Source organism: Bos javanicus, chromosome 2, assembly GCF_032452875.1.
Source record: "Bos javanicus breed banteng chromosome 2, ARS-OSU_banteng_1.0, whole genome shotgun sequence".
NCBI classification, from domain to species: Eukaryota; Metazoa; Chordata; class Mammalia; order Artiodactyla; family Bovidae; genus Bos; species Bos javanicus.
The window spans coordinates 133777017-133794588 of record NC_083869.1 but is presented as its reverse complement, the minus strand read 5'-3'; the positions used below and the strand labels follow the sequence as shown (position 1 = coordinate 133794588).

Genomic DNA, 17572 nt, shown 5'->3' with positions numbered 1-17572 from the left:
GTGGCCAGGGCTCCTCGAGTGCCTCTGGGCAGAGGGCACGCAGCCGGCGGTCGGGGGGCAGGCGCCGGCGAGCAGACAGGACGCCCAGGCTCCCCAGGTCCCCGCACCCCACCTGCACAGCGTGTCCGAGAGGCAGGAAAGCACAGTGGAGGGCGCTGGACAGGGAGCGGGGAGGCCCAGGTTCTGGCCCCGGCTCTGCCACCAGGCACCGTGACCTCTGGCAAGTCCCTGCCCCTCGCCAAGCCTCAGTTTCCCCATTTGTAGACAGGAGGGGGTTGGACTGCAATGGCCTGGAAGACGGTAAGTTGTGTTTACTTGCTAAGTCGTGTCCGACTCTTTCTGACCCCATGGACTAGGAGCCAGGCTCCTCTGTCTATGGGATTTCCCAGGCAAGAACACTGAAGAGTTGCCGTTTCCGCCTCCAGGGGACCTTCCTGGCCCAGGGATCAAACCCGCATCTCCTGCGCTGGCAGGTGGGTTCTTTACCACTGAGCCACCTGGGAAGCCGAGATGCGGGTGCTGGACCCAAATCCTGGCTCCACCACTTCTTAGCCACGCGCCCCCCTGGCCTCAGTTCTCCCCTCTGTAAAATGGGAAGAGCACGGGCAGCACAACAGGGGGCTGTCGGGAGGACTCAGTTCGCACAGGGCCTGGCCCTCCGTGCTCAGCCGCCGGAGCTCCTCCTGTGCCTCTTAACACCCTCGAGATGAAGCAGCAAGGGTCTCCCCCAGGACCTCACCCCCTGCTAGAAAGGAGGACCCGCTCACCCGAGGCTCGGGCGCCCCCAAAGGGCTGCTGGCCCACCACTGAGCCGGTGGACTTGTCGTTGATGTAGAAGTTGCCCGCGGCGTTCCTCAGCAGCTCTGTGGCCTCCCGGAGAACGTCCCTACAAGGCAGGGCGGCGCTAAGAGGGCGGTTGCCAGCGCTGGGCCCCTGCCCTCGGCAGCTCGGGAACCCCCCAAGCCCCAGCCTGCCCCCACAGGTTCCAACCCCGCCTTCCCCTCTTAGAGGCAGACGCAGGGAGGCAACCAGTGCCACGGAGAGAAGACGGGGCGAAGCCTCAGCCCAGCATCACGGTGCCCAGGGGGCCCTCCACCAGGACCTCCACCAGACGAGGGCAACGCCTGGGCCCAAGCCCCGCCTTCCGCCCTGAGCCCCGCCAGACCGGGCGGCGCGCCACAGGCACTGACTGCCCGGCCCCGGCCCTAGAGGGGCCCTAGAGGGCAGCAGCCAACAGTGCGGCCCCAGCACCAACGCTTTACCAAGGAGCCTGCGGCCTCTGTCTACCTGCCGGCCGGGGCGGAGTGAGGGGCATGGAGAGCAGCAAGGGCACGTTGCTGCTGGGATCTGCGTCCGGGGTGGGCTGTCTCCGGGGACAGGAGGACGTCAGGACTGGCGCCGAGGGGCCGCGGCCACTCACTTATCCTGGGCGAACACTGCCCCCGTGAGGCCGTAGCTGGTGGTGCTGTCGACCAGCCGCAGCGTCTCCTTGTATTCCTCGTCCGGGTAGACGTACACGGCCAGCACGGGACCGAAGATCTCCTGGAGAGAAGCCCCAGGGTCGGGCCCCGCCTGGACCCGTCCCCGAGGCTTCCGCCGCATCCCCCTGCCCCCGATCCCCTTCTCAGCCCAGCAGCCTGGGCCAGGCCTTGCCTCCTGGAGGGTTCTCTCCAGGACGGCTCCTACCCTGCCCACCCCACCCAGCCTGGCAGAAGATCCAGAGACCCTCTGTCCTCCCTGCCAGCCAGACCCACCCCCAGAGCCAAGAGTCCAGGCCCTTGGGAGGGGGACACTTCTGGCAACAGGCGGCCAGGGGACTGCCCTGTGATGTCACCTGGGGGCTGGGGACACTGTCATCCTGAGCAACTGCCTAACTTCTCAGAAGCTCAGTTTCTCATCTGTAAAATGGGAACAACACACCAATTTCCTGGCCCACACTGACGACTCCACAGATGTTAGAAGCTGAGACAGCTGTAGGGGCCTCTGGGGCAGCAGGCAGTCGGTGCTGTGACCTCAGCCCGGCCAGCAGCGTCAGGGATCTGGGGTCAGGAGGCCTGAGCCCAGGGCCTGGCTCTGCTCTCCCCGGGGGTGAGGCAGGCCCCTGGCAGGGCCGTGCCACGCTCAGCTGTGAGACGGGACGACGCCCAGAGACGCTGCCCTCCCAGCCCCTCCCTCCCCGTCACCTCCTTCATGATGGGGTCCTGGGGGTCCTTGGTCTCGACAATGCACGGCTCCACAAAGTAGCCCACGGAGTCGTCACACTGGCCCCCAGCCAGGATGGTGAGGCTGGGCGAGGAGCGGGCGTGCTCCAGCCACTTCCGGATGCGGCCGAAGGACTGCGGGATCGGGGCAGGGCGTATCAAGGGCCGGCTGGAGGCCGCTCCCAGCAGGAGCCCCCAACACATCGGCCCGATTCTGAAGGGGGCGAAGGCAGGGTGCGGGGGTGGCCGCGGGCAAACAGGGCCTGGCTAAGCAGGGCAGAAACAGGACTGGACGCGCAGGCTCGTGTGCATGTGTGTGTTAGAACACGTACAGAAAGAAAAAGAAAGAGTCCGGCTCTGCGGCCCCGTGGACTGTGTCCACCCGGCTCCTCCAGCCACGGGGTTTTCCAGGCAAGAGTATGGGAGTGGGTTGCCATTTCCTTCTCCAGGGGATCTTCCCGACCCAGGGATTGAACTCTGGTCTCCCACATTGTAGGCAGATGCTTTACCGTCTGAGCCACCAGGGAAGTCCAAGAACATGTACACTTACATATAAACATCATGCAAACATACATACATACAAATGAGTCTTTAGGTTTAGGTGTGCAGGCACACGTACGCCGGCATCATGTTTCTGCAATGCAGACCACACACGTGCCTATCCACGTGTCCACACGCGTTGCCGGATTCGTCTGTGTGTGGAGACGTGTGTGCGTGCAGCTGTGCATGTGTTTACACGGGTGGACCTACGTGCGTGACCCCACACAGAGGTCTACGTGACTGTGTTCACGGCTGTGCGTGTACCTGTGTTCACGGGTGTGCGTGCAGGTGTGCAGGCGAACACGGGCACTTTAAGGGGGCCTGGAGGCAGGGTGTGCAGGAGGCGAGCTCCTCTCTGGGCAGGGATGCCTCTATTCCTTCCAGGGCTGGCGGGGGCGGCAGGGGCTGTGTGCATGGATCTCAGGCTACCCTGCTCTAAGCAGCAGATCTGGGTCACTCTTCCCGCCCCCCACCCAGCACAGGCCTGGCACCCCCCCTGTACCTTGGCATCAATCACGGCAGAGAAGAAGGTCCCAAAATCCTCTGCAGGCTGGAGGCAAGGGAGACACGGATGGAGAGGAGGTGGCCGTCGGCGTGAGACAAGAGGAGTGCCCCCCTCGCACACGGCGCCCCCCCAGCGGCCAATCCCATCAGCCCCCCGCTGGGCCGCGGCAGGAGGCTGAGCCACTCACATTGCCCACTTTGATCCCACCGAGCTCCTCCAGCAGCCGCCCTTTGATCTGCGGCCACAGCGAGCGGGGCGCGTAGAGGCGGGAGCACGCTGAGCACTTCTGGCCGCCGTACTCAAAGGCCGAGCGCAGGGTCCCACTCACCACGCTGTCCACGTCGGCCGAGCGGTGCACAAAGTGGAAGTTCTTGCCCCCGCACTCTAGGGGGCGGGAAGGGAGGGGCGCGCGTGGGGCAGTGGGCCTTGGGGCCGGCCCCGGGGCCCAACATGCTGCCTGCTCCTGTGCACAGGGGCCCGCGAGCAGCCCCCAGGACGGGCGGAGGAGACCGTGAGAAGCCATACGCCCTGGACACTGACCAGCCAGGCCTGTCCTCCCACCCTACAGACGGGAAGATGGAGGCCCAGGCACGGGCGAAGGGCACCAGGAGGCGTCGGGACCAGCTTTCCCATTTCACAGACGAGAAAGCTGAGCCTGGGGATGGGAATGCTGCCCAACACAGATAAGGCAGAGGAAGGGCCAGAACCCAGGGCTCCCGGCAGCAGGCACAGCTTCCTTTGAGCCTTCGCCTGATCCCCAGCCGGGTCCACGGCCAGGGCTGGCTCCTCTCCCCTCCGCGTGGCGGGGACACCCCTCCCTGGTCCCCTTGGTGTGAGAGAGCCCAGGGAATCACGCTACCATCCGGGCCTTACTACTTTCTTCCTTCAGTTAAACATCAGCCGACAGCAGCTGGTGTTGCAAAGCACTCACTACCCGCCAGACTCAGTTTCAAAGCACTCTGCGCCCCTTTCACTGAAGCCTCGCAGCAACCTCCCGTCATCATCCCATTTTAAAGACAAGAAAACTGAGGCACAGAGAGACCAAGTCGTGTACTCATGGTTGGGAAGTGGTGGAGTGAGCAGCTGTCTTTCTCCTTCAGGGAGATGGTGGGAAGGAGACTGAACTGAAAACCATGCACAGCTGACCCAAGGGACTCACAGTTTTCCGGCTTACGAAGGTTGGACGGGGGTGTGCTGAGAGGCTGGAAGTTAGAGATGCTACCGCTGGCCCTGAGCAGAGTCACCTGCCCTGACACCCCTAACAAAGCCCCACCAGCTTAAGAGGCAAACGATTACATACAGGATGGATGAGCAGCAAGGCCCCTAGCACAGGGAAGTATACTCAATGTCCTGTAATAAGCCATGATGGAAAAGAACACGACAAAGAATATACAGATGCATAACTGAACCGTTCTGCTGTACAGCTGAAACTAACCCGATACTGTGAATCATCCCAATTTGTAAATACCGCAGCCTAAGACTAAATCAACCATACTTCACCAAAACTTCTTTTAAAAGCTCCCACCAGCTCAGGAGTGGGGTCCAGTCTCCCTGTGGGTCCCACTTCACTTCCAGGAGCAAGAAGACTAGACCGGCAGCCCCAGCTCTGCCCTTACGGCACTGTGACCCACTGGGGCCCCTGTCAAAACAGGGTTCTGTACCCCAAAGAGCTTCAGAGACACTACACACCAACCCTGGCTCTTGCACATTAGCGAGTTAAAGGCTCTGAGAAGTCCTGCAGGTAAGGAATCCGTTTCGCTTTAAACACAGTGCATGCCAAATGTCCTTGGCCACAAAGCTGTGGGAACATTATTACTTCAACAAGACCCATCCCTGCCGAGCTCTCAGCCCCGTCTCCTGCCCCACCCCACCCCCTCTCCCAGCTACACTGGCCACGTCTCTTCACACACAAGCTCATTCCCACCTCGTGGTCTCTCCACTACCTGTTTCCTTGGCCTAGATCTGGGTGATGCAACCTAATGCAACATGGGAGTCCCAAGCCCCGTGCGGCCATTTAAATTCAAACTGATTAAAACTGAACGTAACTTTCACTTCCTCAGTCACACGAGTCCCGTTTCCAGAGCGCTGCGGCCACACGCGGTGAGCGGCTACCCTACAGGACCGCACGGTGAAGCCCATGTCCATCGTTGCAGGAAGGTCCACTGGACGGCGGTCCAGCGTCCGCACCCGTGACGGTCTGCTCTCCAGACCTCGGCGAGGCTCTTTTCTCTTCACTGTTCAGGTTTCCGCTCAAATGCTCCCTCCTTGAAGAGGCTCCCCACCCTGGAGTCACAGCCGCCTGCCACACCCAGCCTCCAGGCGGCTCTGCCTGTCACCTCTTTGCTCTCCTTTAATGAGCCCTTCTCACGGCAGCTGTTTACTGCCGCCTCCCACGGCTGGAACAGAAGCTGGTGACGGCTGGGTCTCTGGCTCTCATCACCCTTGCATCCCCACCTCCAAAAAGCACCCCTGCACAAACAGCAATTCCCTTGCTGCATGAGGAATGGACGAGAAGTGCGCGCTCTGAGCCAGAAGTTCTCGGAACAACCCCCGGGCCTGCCAGGGTGGGGGCTCCAGGCTGGAGTGCTCCGCCCCTGCAGAGCCCCCCAGCTCCTCCTCTCCCACGACAGCCGCGGCTGGGGAGGGGGCCCTTACCTCCAGCCAGGCGGGGGAAGGTTCGGAACCGGTCCAGGTTCTGGGCCACCTGCTTCCACAGGTGTTTGAAGGTGCTGAAATCAGAGGACAGAGTGGGGATCAGGGCGCCGGGCTCAGGCACCTGCGCAGGTGAGGGGCCTGCTCCCCGCCCGCCTGACCAGAGGGCGGGGTACAGGGTCAGCAGCCCGCTGGAGGCTGGCGGAGGTGACAGCTGGCCATGGGCTGCGTGCAGGGCCTACGAGGAGGCAGCAAGGGGAAGCTTGGCAGCAAGGCAGGGCAGAGAGGGGCCCCGCCCCCAGGCCAAGGGGCTCCTGTCCCGACCCGGGCGCACACAGCTGTGTGATCTTGTGCCCAACACTTCACTTCTCTGGGCCTCAAGTTCATGCCACATCTGGAATCGGACAAGAACAATTTCGCTTGGCGGGGCCGTTTTGGGATGGCTCTGATGTGAGTCAAGTGCTGAGGACAGTGCCGGGCATGCCGCGGGTGCCTGACGGGGCACACACACCACCAGGGTCTGCGAGGAGCACCTCGAGCTCACACCCGGGTCCGGGGACCAGGGAGCATCCTGGGAGAGGCGGCTCAGGCCCCCGCCTCCTCCCGGGGCTCCAAGTGTGACCAACCTCAGCACCACAAAACAATAAAAATGCTAATCACCAGGGAGCTGGCGACACAGTAGCTGATACTAATTTATGACTTTCCCACCTTGGAGCCCGCTGCTCACCAGAGCATGGCAAATGGGGGCCAGGCCCGCTCCGCCCGCTAATAGGCAGGGACCCGTGGGGCCCGTGGCTGGCGGAGAGGGCCTTTTGGAAAACCGCCCTCCTCAGCAATTCTAACGCGGCCGTCGCCACCCGGCAAACCTTGGACGGGGCGGGTGGGACCCTGAGGTCAGCAGAGAGGGCGAGAAGCCACTGCGGCGAACCCAGGATACCTGGGAGACCCAGAGCAGAGGCCCCGACCTCTCCGCCCACACGACCCGTGGGGACCTCAAACTCACGGTGACCAGCTTCTGGTCCATCTCCTTCCCGAGGCTCCCGGGTGCCCAGCCGTCTGGGGAGCCCACCTTGGTGAACAGTGCCCCCTCCAGCCTCGAGCCTGGATGTCCCAACTGACCCCCGACCCCATAGACAGGCGATCGAGTCTCCCTGCCACCTCCTCAGCCCATCTCTCCCGGCTCCCACCTCTCTACCCGGGTTCAGGTGTCGCTCTCCCTCTCCAGATCCTCCTAACCTGTCTCCTGCTCCCAGCTGTGAGAGACGTGTGCTCAGGGCAGCCAGAGCCATCATCTAGGTCAGAGGCTGCACACGCAGGCCCCAGAGGGGCTGAGGTTGTCCAGGCATGCGGAGACGCAGGGCCTGTCGGGATGGCGGGGAACCAGAGACCACCCACCCGTCTCCAGCCCGTGGTGCCACACGGAAATGCAGGCCCCGGGGGACCGGGTTCGTAAGTGAAGCCCCATTTGGATTTTCACATGAAAGTATCCCGGGGGTACACGGCTGTCCACCTCCATTAGGAGTCAAAGAACACAGAGCCACTGGCCAGGTCCACCTGGAGAGCGAGCACTGTACTCGCTTAAGTCTGACTGATTCAGCCAGTCCCTCTAAAGAATCTGCTTGCAATGTGGGAGGCCTGGGTTCCATCCCTGGGTCAGGAAGATCCCCTGGAGAAGGACATGGCAGCCCGCCCCAGCACTCTTGCCTGGAGAGTCCCATGGACAAGGAGCCTGGGGGGCCACAGTCCAAGGGGTCGCAAAGAGGCAGGCACGACTGAGCGACTGACACGGTCGCGCTCCCTGTCCTGCAGGTAACCTTCCACGGCTCCTACCATCTTCAGGATAAAGTCCAAACACCTTCACGGGTCCTGCAGTCACAAGTCTAATCCCTCCAGAGGCATTTCCCTGATGGTCCGTGGTTGAGACTCCACACTCCCAATGCAGGGGGCCCGGGCTTGATCCCTGGCCAGGGGGACTAGATCCCACATGCCTCAGCTAAGACCCAGTGAGTCACAACAAAACAAAAACAAGCCCCAGAGGCAGGACCTGACCCTCCCCGCGCTCACTGCCCAGCTTTGGCGTCAGCAGAGCCCAGCAAGCACAGGGCTCAGTGAACATCAGCTGAGTGCACGAAAACACGGCTGTGACCAAACCACGTGCCGCCCCCACCCTCTGACCCTCAACCCCAAGCTGCCCACTCCAGCCTCACGGGACTGCGTCCACCTCCCAGAGCACAAGAGCCTCAGCCTTACGCCTCTGCACGTGCTTCTCCCGCCTAGACTGCTCTCCTCCACCTCTGCCTGGCCCACTCCTCTGCTTAGACGCCACCTTCTCCAAGAAGCCTTCCTGACTTCTCCTCCAATTCATTCCAAGCTCCCCTTTGTCCTTTCTAGGGTCAGAGGTGGCATCAAAATCCGTGTCGCCAAATACCTGTAGGCTGCTCCTGGCCTGTTGGCCTGTAACCCTCTTTCCTGTCCACTGAACAGTCTGACCCTCACAACGACTCTGCAAGGTAGGAGTCAGCACATATGCAGGCTCAGAGAGGTGAAGGGGCTTACCCAAGGCCACCGAGCGAGCAGGCGGGGCACAGTCAGTGCCTGGCCCCTGAGTCACAGCCCCGGTTCTCAGACAGAGGTTGGGAGGCCTGGGGAGCATCCCCAGGCTACCCTGCCCAGCCCTCCTCGGGGACTTACGGCACACTGCCTGTGAAGTTGATGCCACACAGGTGCTCTGAGCTGGTGACAGTGTCCCCGAAGGTGGGCCCATCGGCTGGCACAAACTGGATGATGTTGGGGGGCAGCCCGGCCTCCCTGAGGATGCGGTAGACGGCATAGCTGGCCAGCATGGCAGTGTCGCTGGGCTTCCACAGGACCACGTTGCCCTGCCCGGGAGGCAAGTGATGACTCACAAGGCCAAGGGCGGCCAGCAGCCCCGACCCCCACCCTACCCCAAGGTACAGCCATCCCTCAGCTGCAGCCACCAGGTAGGTCCCAGTGCAGGCCAGGATGTCCCCAACCCAGCCCCAATCCCCCAGGTGCTGGGCACTGGGCCCTCAAAGTCCTTGCGAATGAGCTGACGCCCTGCCCTGCCTGCTCCCACGCTCTGGCCAAGGCTCCCTTCCTCTAGAAGTTTGCGCCAACTGATCCTGCCAGCACCCTTCAGGCAGGTCTGTTCTGGGTGTTTCCAAGTTGCCGGGCGCCCACGGGGTGAGGTTGGGACAGCACGCACAGGCCTCTGTCTGCACGTGTTCTGGAGGAGGGCACGTGGGTGCTGGGTGTGTGCACGTTTGTCTGAGCACAGACGCATGAAGACGGGCCCGTGCATGAGCACCTCCCAGATCACCCGCCGCCCCGACTGCTCAGCCCTCCTGCTGCTCCCTGGGTGACCCAGGCCCCCCCAAGGTGGTGAGAGAGCTCCCCCACCAACTCAAGGGAGCTCACAGCCACCTTCATCCTGACCACGGCAGTGGAGCCCTCTGACTTCAAGACCACTGAGACAAACCAAGCCCAAACCTCTACCTGTTTCATCATCTATTAGCCGTGCAACCCTGACGAATAAGTCCCCGGGCACAGAGCAAGCATTCAGAGGTGAGCTGTAATTATCGTTAGCAGCCCCTGCGTAACACTAATCCTGCACTGGGCCAGACCTGCCTGCTGTTAAGACGAGTCAAAACACAGTCTCACTTGCTCTTCCCAACCCTGTAACGTAAGCTTTTCTGTTATTTCTATCTTGCAGATGAGGAAACGGCCTCAGAGGAGGGCAGGGGCTGGCCTGGGGCCACCCAGGGAGAGTGGGGCAATGGGGACCCAGATCAGCCTCCGACCCTAGAAGCCTCTCCAGGCGGCCAGCTGCCTCCACGTTTTGTGCCTCTCCCCACAAGGGCGGGGCCCCAGGGCTTCGACGTGGCCTCCTGACTGTTGAGGGGGAAGCGATGACTCGGTCCTGCCACCCCCCAGTCCGCTGTCCACATCTCACCATCAAGGCCGGAGCCCCTGCCAGGTTGCCGCCGATCGCAGTGAAGTTGAAGGGGGAGATGGCCGCCACGAAGCCCTGGGGAAGAAGAGGCGGTGAGGCCAGGCCCAGGGCTTCCGGCGGCTCCCCGCCCACGCCACCCCCGGGCGGTACCTCCAGCCCCCGGTACAGCATGCTGTTGGTGCTGGGCGGCACGCTGAGGGGCTGCTCGCCTTCCAGCTCCATGGCGAACTTGGCATTGAAGCGGAAGAAGTCGATGAGTTCAGCCGCAGCGTCGATCTCCGCCTGGATCACCGTCTTCCCCTGCCAGGCGGGAGGGCCCCAGGGTCAGCAGTGCAGGACCTGCCTCTGGAGAGCCCTCTCCCGACCCTGGACCCTGTGCCCGCAGTCACTTGATGCGCATGTGTGTTTGGGAGAAAGAACCAGGGGACCTGAGGACTGCAAACATCAGGCCTCTGGGCGGCCGGAGTCGGGCTCTCCAGGATCTGGCACACCCTCGCTGCACACGCGGTCGCTGGTGGCTGCTTGCCCTGCCCCGGACGCCCCGCCGGGGAAGGGAAACTGCTCCTGTCTGCCTCTCTGCGCCTGCCCACTTTCCGCGCGGCCACCGTACTTCCTACGAGCTGCTGAGTCTTAGGTCAAATAAACAGGCATCTTCCTTTGGTCCTGGAGTGTGTGTGCCTCTTCCTGCCCAGGCATGGCTCACCTGGGACCCTCTGGAGACCCAACGTCCACCCGAGGGGGCTCGGCTCTATCGGGAGACACTGGGCTGGTGGTGGGGGTGTTGTAGCAGCTCTGTGCAGCAGAGGGCGCTCTCGCTACAGGCTGGCGACCTGGCAGGGCTGTGGGCGCAGCCTGAGCCGTGGGCGGAGCCAAGATCCTTACTGTGAAATGAACCCTCTCCCTCTGCTCCTTCCCCGCACTCTGTGCTCCAAGTGCTACCTGCCAGCTCAATAAGCACTCACTACAAAAGCGCTTATCAGGAGCTTCCGTGACTCCACGCAGACACAGAGCAAGACCCAGAAAGAAAGACAGAAAACACTAACGTGATTGCTAAGCCCAAAAAAGCTTGTAAAGACGCAGCAAACACATATGAGGTCATCATCACACCCCGATGCGGCCTGAGCTGTAACCAAGGAAGGAGCAGCATGTCGCGAGGGGCACAAAGGTGGAACCCAGTCCTTGTGGACTGGTGAGGTCCTAGAAGTCTCACAGAGGGGGTGTTCCTGGGCTAGACCTTGACAGTTAAAGAGTTCACAAAGTAGGGGAGTATTCCTTGGCGGCTCAGTGGTAAAGAATCCGCCTGCCAATGCAGGAGACACGGGTTCGAGCCCTGGTCCCGGAAGATCCCACATGCCTCGGAGCAACTAAGCCCGTGAGCCACGATGACTGAGCCTGTGCTCTGGAGCCCAGGCGCCCCAACTACTGAGCCCATGGCCCCGAGCCTGTGCAGAACAAGAGAAGCCACTGCAATGGGAAGCCTGCATCCCACAATGAGAGAGTAGCCCCTGATCGCTGCAACTGGAGAAAAAGCCCGTGCGGCAACAAGACCCAGCACAGCCAACTAAAAAAAAAAGTTCACAGGGCAGAGAGGACAGGGAGCATTCTAGCCGGGGGACCTAGGCCAGAGACTGGGGTCGGGATGTCTGTGGTGTCCAGGAGCCTGGCTAGGTCCAGACTGGTGATGTCGTGGGTGGGATGGTCTGGCAGGAAAGGGCACAGCAGCTAGCCAGCTGGACAGAGGTGGGGATGGAAGGGCCGTGGGGGCCGGGCTCGGGACTTGGGACATGACTTGCAGCCAGACAGCGAGAGCTCGGTGGTTCATATGCCTGGAGTGACCTGCGGGGGGTGTCACAGAGACCGCTGTGAGGCCTGCAGGGGCCTGAGAGAGCCTGGAGGGCTGTGTGGGGCCACTGTCAGTCCAGGCAAAGCACGAGGGCCTGGCCCAGGGCAGGGACAGATGGACACGAGGGGCTGCTTACAGAGGAGGGCATGCAAGCGTAGTCCAAGTCACCTGGCCTGTAATATATATGGGTCTGTCAAGGCTATGGCTTTTCCAGTGGTCATGTATGGATGTGAGAGTTGGACCATAAAGAAAGCTGAGCACTGAAGAATTGATGCCTTTGAACTGTGGTGTTGGAGAAGACTCTTGAGTCCCTTGGACTGCAAGGAGATCCAAGCAGTCCATCCCAAAGGAGATCAGTCCTGGGTGTTCATTGGAAGGACTGATGCTGAAGCTGAAACTCCAATACTCTGGACACCTGATGCAAAGAACTGACTCACTGGAAAAGACCCTGATGCTGGGAAAGATTGAAGGCAGGAAAAGGGGACGACAGAGGATGAGATGGTTGGATGGCATCACTGACTCAATGGACATGAGTTCTGAGCAAGCTCCAGGAGTTGGTGATGGACAGGGAGGCCTGGCGTGCTGCAGTCCACGGGGTCGCAAAGAGTTGGACACGACTGAGCACCTGAACTAAACTGAACTGTCCTCTTTCCTAGGCCTGGTGGGTCCTGGTGACCCATGCAGCGATGTCTGCCGAACTGGACAAGGTGCGACCCCCACAGCCCCCACAGCCCCGCGGGTGCCTCACCTGCCCCACCATGGTCTTGGCCAGGACCTCGGCCCTGCGTGGCCCGCTCAGCAGGTCGGCTGCCTTCAGGAAGACTTGCGCCCGGTCCGCCACAGGCTTCAGGTCCCACTCCTTCCTGGCAGCCAAGGCGGCCCCGATGGCTCTGTGGAGCAGGGCCTGATGAAGAGGGAGAGGTTGGGGGCTTCCTCCCACGGCAGCAAGGGAGCAAGAGGAGCGATCCGGAGAGATCACTATCCACCCAGGGAGGACCCCTATCTCCCTCCCCCTGACAGTGGCATATGCTGGGTCCCACAGCCAGCTGGGCTGCCCCAGGCTCGGAGCCTGCCCCCCTCCAGTCAGGAGGAGCCCAAGGCGCCTACCAGTGGGTCCCATGCCAAGGACTCGCTCCATTTCCCCTCGTGGCCTCCCCCAGCTCCCGGAGCCTGGTACTCCCACACCCGCGGTTCGGGGCCTGCAGCCCATGAGGTCAGGACCTGACCTTGTCCTTGTCGGGCCAGAGCTGCAGCCAGAGACAGGCCCCTGCTGGCATCCCAGCTGCCAACCGCCTCATCGGCATGTGATGCCAGTGCCTCGACCCCGCGCCCTCGCTGGCCTTCCCTGATGCCAGGTCTCTGCCCCTTTCTCTCCGCGATGCCTCCCGTTTCCCAGGCTCAGCCTTCCAGAATCCCCTCCCCCAATCAGGGCATGCCCCAGCCCTGGCCCAGGCAGCTCTCATTAGGCCCACGTGAGCCCTGGCACACCTGGCCTGGCCAAAGACACCTGCCCAGGGACACCCTCAGTGCCAGCCCTCCTACCCCAACCATGGCCCGAGAGGGAGGCTGTAACTGACCTCCACCCCCACGGCAGCAGAGGTCAACTCACCAGGCAGGCCGCCAGGGACTCACCTTGTCTGCGTAGCAAAACTTGGCCACCTTGTGTCCATGGTTGAAGGGCTGCAAGGAGAGAGCAGGGTGAGGCTGCTGTCCACGAGGGAGGAGCCCTCCCCAGGCGGGTGGGGACGGAGCCGGGCTCAGAGCTTGCTGCCAGGCCAGAGTCCTCCACACGCTCGCTCTCCCCGCTCCAATCCCCAGGAGTTGCGTGGGGGCAAATGAGGAGCTCTTAGATTTAGGCAGACCACCCCCACACACACGCCCCTCGGATGCCCACTGAGCCTCGTGTGGAATCCTCAGGGCTTTGTTCCAAGTGTTCCCGTGGGGTCCTACACAAGACCTTCCCTGGCCTCCCTGGACACCCACCTGCTGCAGACTCCTCATCATAGCCCCCTACCCACCTTCCCATCCCAGCTCCCCAGCTGCCTATGGGCACCTGGCCCTCCAAACATCTCTGTCTGAACTCACTTCTGCCAAGCCCACACTCTTAACCCCTCCACCAGCCTAAAATCAGGAAGCATTCTAATGAGCCATGGGCTTTTTCTCACCCTCCTTCACCCTCTCCAATGGTTCGTTCCCCAGGCTCTTGGAAGAGGCTCTGAACCACAGCCAACAAGAATTGCACCGAATGCTCCGACCCCACCAGCTTCCTCCCTGCTCTGCAGCTCCCCCAGCCTCCTCCTGACTCTGCACCTGTGACCCCTCAGCTGGCAGTGAGTCCCCAGCCCATCTCATCCCTGCGGTTCAACTCAGATGCCACCTCAGAGGCCCGTGGACCGCCCCACCGTAAGTGGCCTTCACATCCCCAGCCCTCACCTGCGCTTTCCACAGCTCCTCTCACATCTGGAAATCTCTCGTTTGTCTCTCTGCTGACACGTACCCAACCTCACTCTCCCCAATGTCGGCTCCGTGAGCACAGAGCCATCTACTGTGTTCATCTGTGTCCCGGCAGCCAGCCCCCCTGGGTGTGGGCTGAGGGCACTTGGATGGATGAATGGGTTTTATTATCATGATTTATAAGTACCTCCTGACTCTTTGTGACCCCATGGACTGTAGCCCACCAGGCTCCTCTGTCCGTGGAGTTCTCCACCCAAGAATCCTGGAGTGGGCAGCTGTTCTCTTCCCCAGGGGATTTTCCCGACCTAGGGATCGAACCTGGGTCTCTTGCCCTGCAGGCAGATTCTTTACCTAATCTGAGCCATCAGGGAAGCCCCATAAGTACCCCCCTACCCCCGCTAGAAAGAGCTAAAGTCACCCTTTTGGAAATTGTCTTCCAACTTTAAACAGGTTTCTCGCTAATAATGCCAAGGAGTAAATTGCTTCATTTACGCACCGTGGCACTTACTTTGCAACTGGTTGCGCCGCACAAAGCTGGGAACCCCACGTACAGCCCTGACATCAGAACGCAGACACACGTGCGCTCACACAAACACACATTCCACTTCTGCGCGTAGCCAAGCTGGCTGTTTGCTCTAAGCCTTTCTGGGCTACAACTGTCCCTGCCGTGACAAGGGATAAAAAGACTGGAATGGGGCCTCTGCCTGCAGTTGAAGTCGACCCAGGGTTCACCCTTAGGTGGATGCAGACCTCCATTCAGCCGTGAATCCTGGGCAAGATCCCAGCTGCCACCAGGGTGTCACTCTCGCCCTTGAACAGACGGACAGCTGGGGGCACAAGTGCGGATGCTATTTCTTAACCATCAAGCCCAGGGACTTGTTAGGGAGAACAGGCTGTCTATCGCGGCCCCATTTCTAGCAAAATCCCCGCTGAGAGGAAGGCTGAAGGAGGGTGCTGGAGGGATATGCAGACGCGCTCCGGCTCCGGCTGGAGCTCCGAGAGGCCTGCACGGCCCAGAGAGGAGAGAGGGCTGAGCGCAGAGGGCTGGGGCTGTAGGGACCGGGGCGCTGGCGGCCGGACCCGCACAGGGGCTCACGGGGGGGCCGCTCGTGTGGCCACACCTTCCTTCTCCCAACAGAAGCTGGATGTTTGGATTTATACATGAAATGGCCCCGTCTTTAGGTTTCGGAGATGAAGCTCCCAGTGGCTGACTTGCAGCAGGAGCTCCAGATGGAAAGCCCAGCCCAGCAGTGGACGTGGGGCCTGCAGGGTGACCTGTGGGCATCCTCGGGCGATGGGCTTTGATATCGTACCCAGACGCCAGTGGGCGAGAAGCAGCCCCACGGAACATCTGTGTGGGAGATGAGGATGCTCGTGGGGATGCTGCTTATCACATCACTGCGTCCTTCTGACTCCTCCACAAGAACTTTCTCTCCAGGCCCAGCCCCAGGAATGGCTGCGTTCCTCCAACTACACAGGTGGGATGTATCTCAGGAACATTCTGGCTAGGGTCAGTGATGTGGTCTCCTCTCCCCTACAAACCAGGAGGCCTAAAAGTAAGTTTGTGGCCATCTCCAGCAAGGGCCCAAGGCTTCACAATGTTGTGGCCATCAGGTCAGAGCAAGAAGACTATCTTGCTGCCATATGTTAATTAGCACGCTGCTTCTAAAGCCCCTTTAGAAACAGTCAGGGTGTGAATGGATTCACATGAATCGAAATCAAGGGGTTCCGACGGCAGCCCACTGGATAAGACTCTGCGCTTCCACTGCAGGGGACATGGGCTCGATCCCTGGTCGGGGAAATAAGATCCTGCATGCTGTACAGGCATGGCCAAAGGTTTTTAATAAAAAGTGAGTCAAATCAAGGGACTATGGTTCCGGGGAACCTGGATCCCTCATCCCTGTTCCATGTCTAACTGTGCCACCCCAGGGGGGCCACTGGCGCCTCGGAGCCTTTCCCGATCTGTAAAATGGGCGGCTAACCTCCTGCTCTTCCAGCCTCCGGGGGAGTGGCAGGGACTGCAGAAGTTTGCGCAAAGGGGCCAGGGCCTCACAGCTGTGTCTGCGGATGGAGCCTGGGCTCCACCAGGAGGCCTTCCAGAAGGAAGCGCCACTTGCCACGCCCAGAGAGCTCACCTCTGCTGAGCTCATGGTCACTTAGACCACTGGTTCCCAAAACACAGCAGGGCTTTGGTGACTGCCTTTCTTTGGAAGAATATCTTCTCTTTTATTCAAGTATACTGTTTCAGGTGTGTAGCAAAGTGATTCAGTTAAATATATATGTATATGTAACTGAATATATATATACATTTTCAGATTATTTTCCATTACAGTTTATTACAAGATGCTGAATATTGTTCCGTGTGATACGGTGAATCCTTGTTGCTTACCTGTTGTGTATATAGTAGCGTATGCCTGTTGTAGAGAGTAGCATGTGCCTGTTGTGTAAAGAGCAGCGTGTCTGTTGTGTAGAGAGTGTGTTGTGTATAGAGCAGTGTGTGTCTGTTCTGTAGAGAGCAGTGTGTGTCTGTTGTGTAGAGAGTATATAGAGTAGTGTGTGTCTGTGAAGGGCAGGATCTGCTTTGACTCTGACTGTGCCCTTGCTTCCTGCTCTCTAGGTGGTTAGGGGGTCAGCTTTGTAAAGCGAAGGCGAAGCTGGGGGCACTTGCTGTTTCTAACCTCCCCATGGCAGGCGTGATGCCGGCACCTTTTATGAGTGTCCCCCAAGGTTGCCTTTGGAAGTTTTCCACCGGTCCTCGGAATTCAAAAGCCCGCGGTGGACTCGAAGCCCCTGTGGAGGCAGAACCCCCGAAGAGCGTGTTTATGTGCCCTGGGATTCCGGGGAGCGGCCAAGCCCCAAGGCCCGCTGGACTTACCGACGCCTGGTACCGCACATCCGAGGTCCAGACCTCCTCGTCCCCCACCACGCACGGGATGGCCTCCGTCCGGCCCTTCAGCTCCTTCAGGGCCTGGGGAGAGGACAAGAGGCCATGCGAGCCCTTCCTTCCCTCCTGCTGCCCACCAAAACCCCGAGGCAGGGTCTGCAAAGCAGCCCCGGAGAGAAGGGAGGGGGGTCAGGGGGCAGAGACACATCCTCCCGATCGGCCCCGCCCCGTTATCTCCTGGCCTGCGACAAGCCAAGGCCGGTGTTGCCAGCTTGTCCCATTAGAGAGGAGATTTTAAAAACTGGGTCTGAAATTTACGTGAAATCTCACAATTTTAAAACCCTGGTATTAAGGGGAGAAACTCTTTTGGCTGTGCCATGTGGCTGGTGGGATCTTACCCAACCAGGGACGGAACCCCACCTTCAGCAGTGAAAGCACGTCCTAACCACAGTCCAGGGGATTCCCCGGAGGATGTTTCCAAGCACAAACTATCTGCAGACTCATGACCCCTGACCTGGGA

At 60.6% G+C, this 17572-nt stretch overlaps 1 protein-coding gene across 2 annotated transcripts in view; it reads right to left on the bottom strand.

The window, feature by feature from the left end:
- Positions 1–17572, bottom strand: part of ALDH4A1 (aldehyde dehydrogenase 4 family member A1) — a 33487-nt gene that overhangs the window by 1583 nt on the left and 14332 nt on the right. For both annotated transcript variants that reach the window (XM_061395184.1, XM_061395174.1), the window contains exons 3-14: positions 17044–17136; positions 13347–13394; positions 12463–12618; positions 10022–10171; positions 9872–9946; positions 8590–8777; positions 5902–5975; positions 3434–3630; positions 3244–3291; positions 2184–2336; positions 1421–1542; positions 768–886 (exon numbers count right to left, since the gene is read on the bottom strand). In XM_061395184.1, the coding sequence (XP_061251168.1) occupies positions 768–886; positions 1421–1542; positions 2184–2336; positions 3244–3291; positions 3434–3630; positions 5902–5975; positions 8590–8777; positions 9872–9946; positions 10022–10171; positions 12463–12618; positions 13347–13394; positions 17044–17136 (1423 nt within the window). The remainder of the gene's footprint in view (positions 1–767; positions 887–1420; positions 1543–2183; positions 2337–3243; positions 3292–3433; positions 3631–5901; positions 5976–8589; positions 8778–9871; positions 9947–10021; positions 10172–12462; positions 12619–13346; positions 13395–17043; positions 17137–17572) is intronic.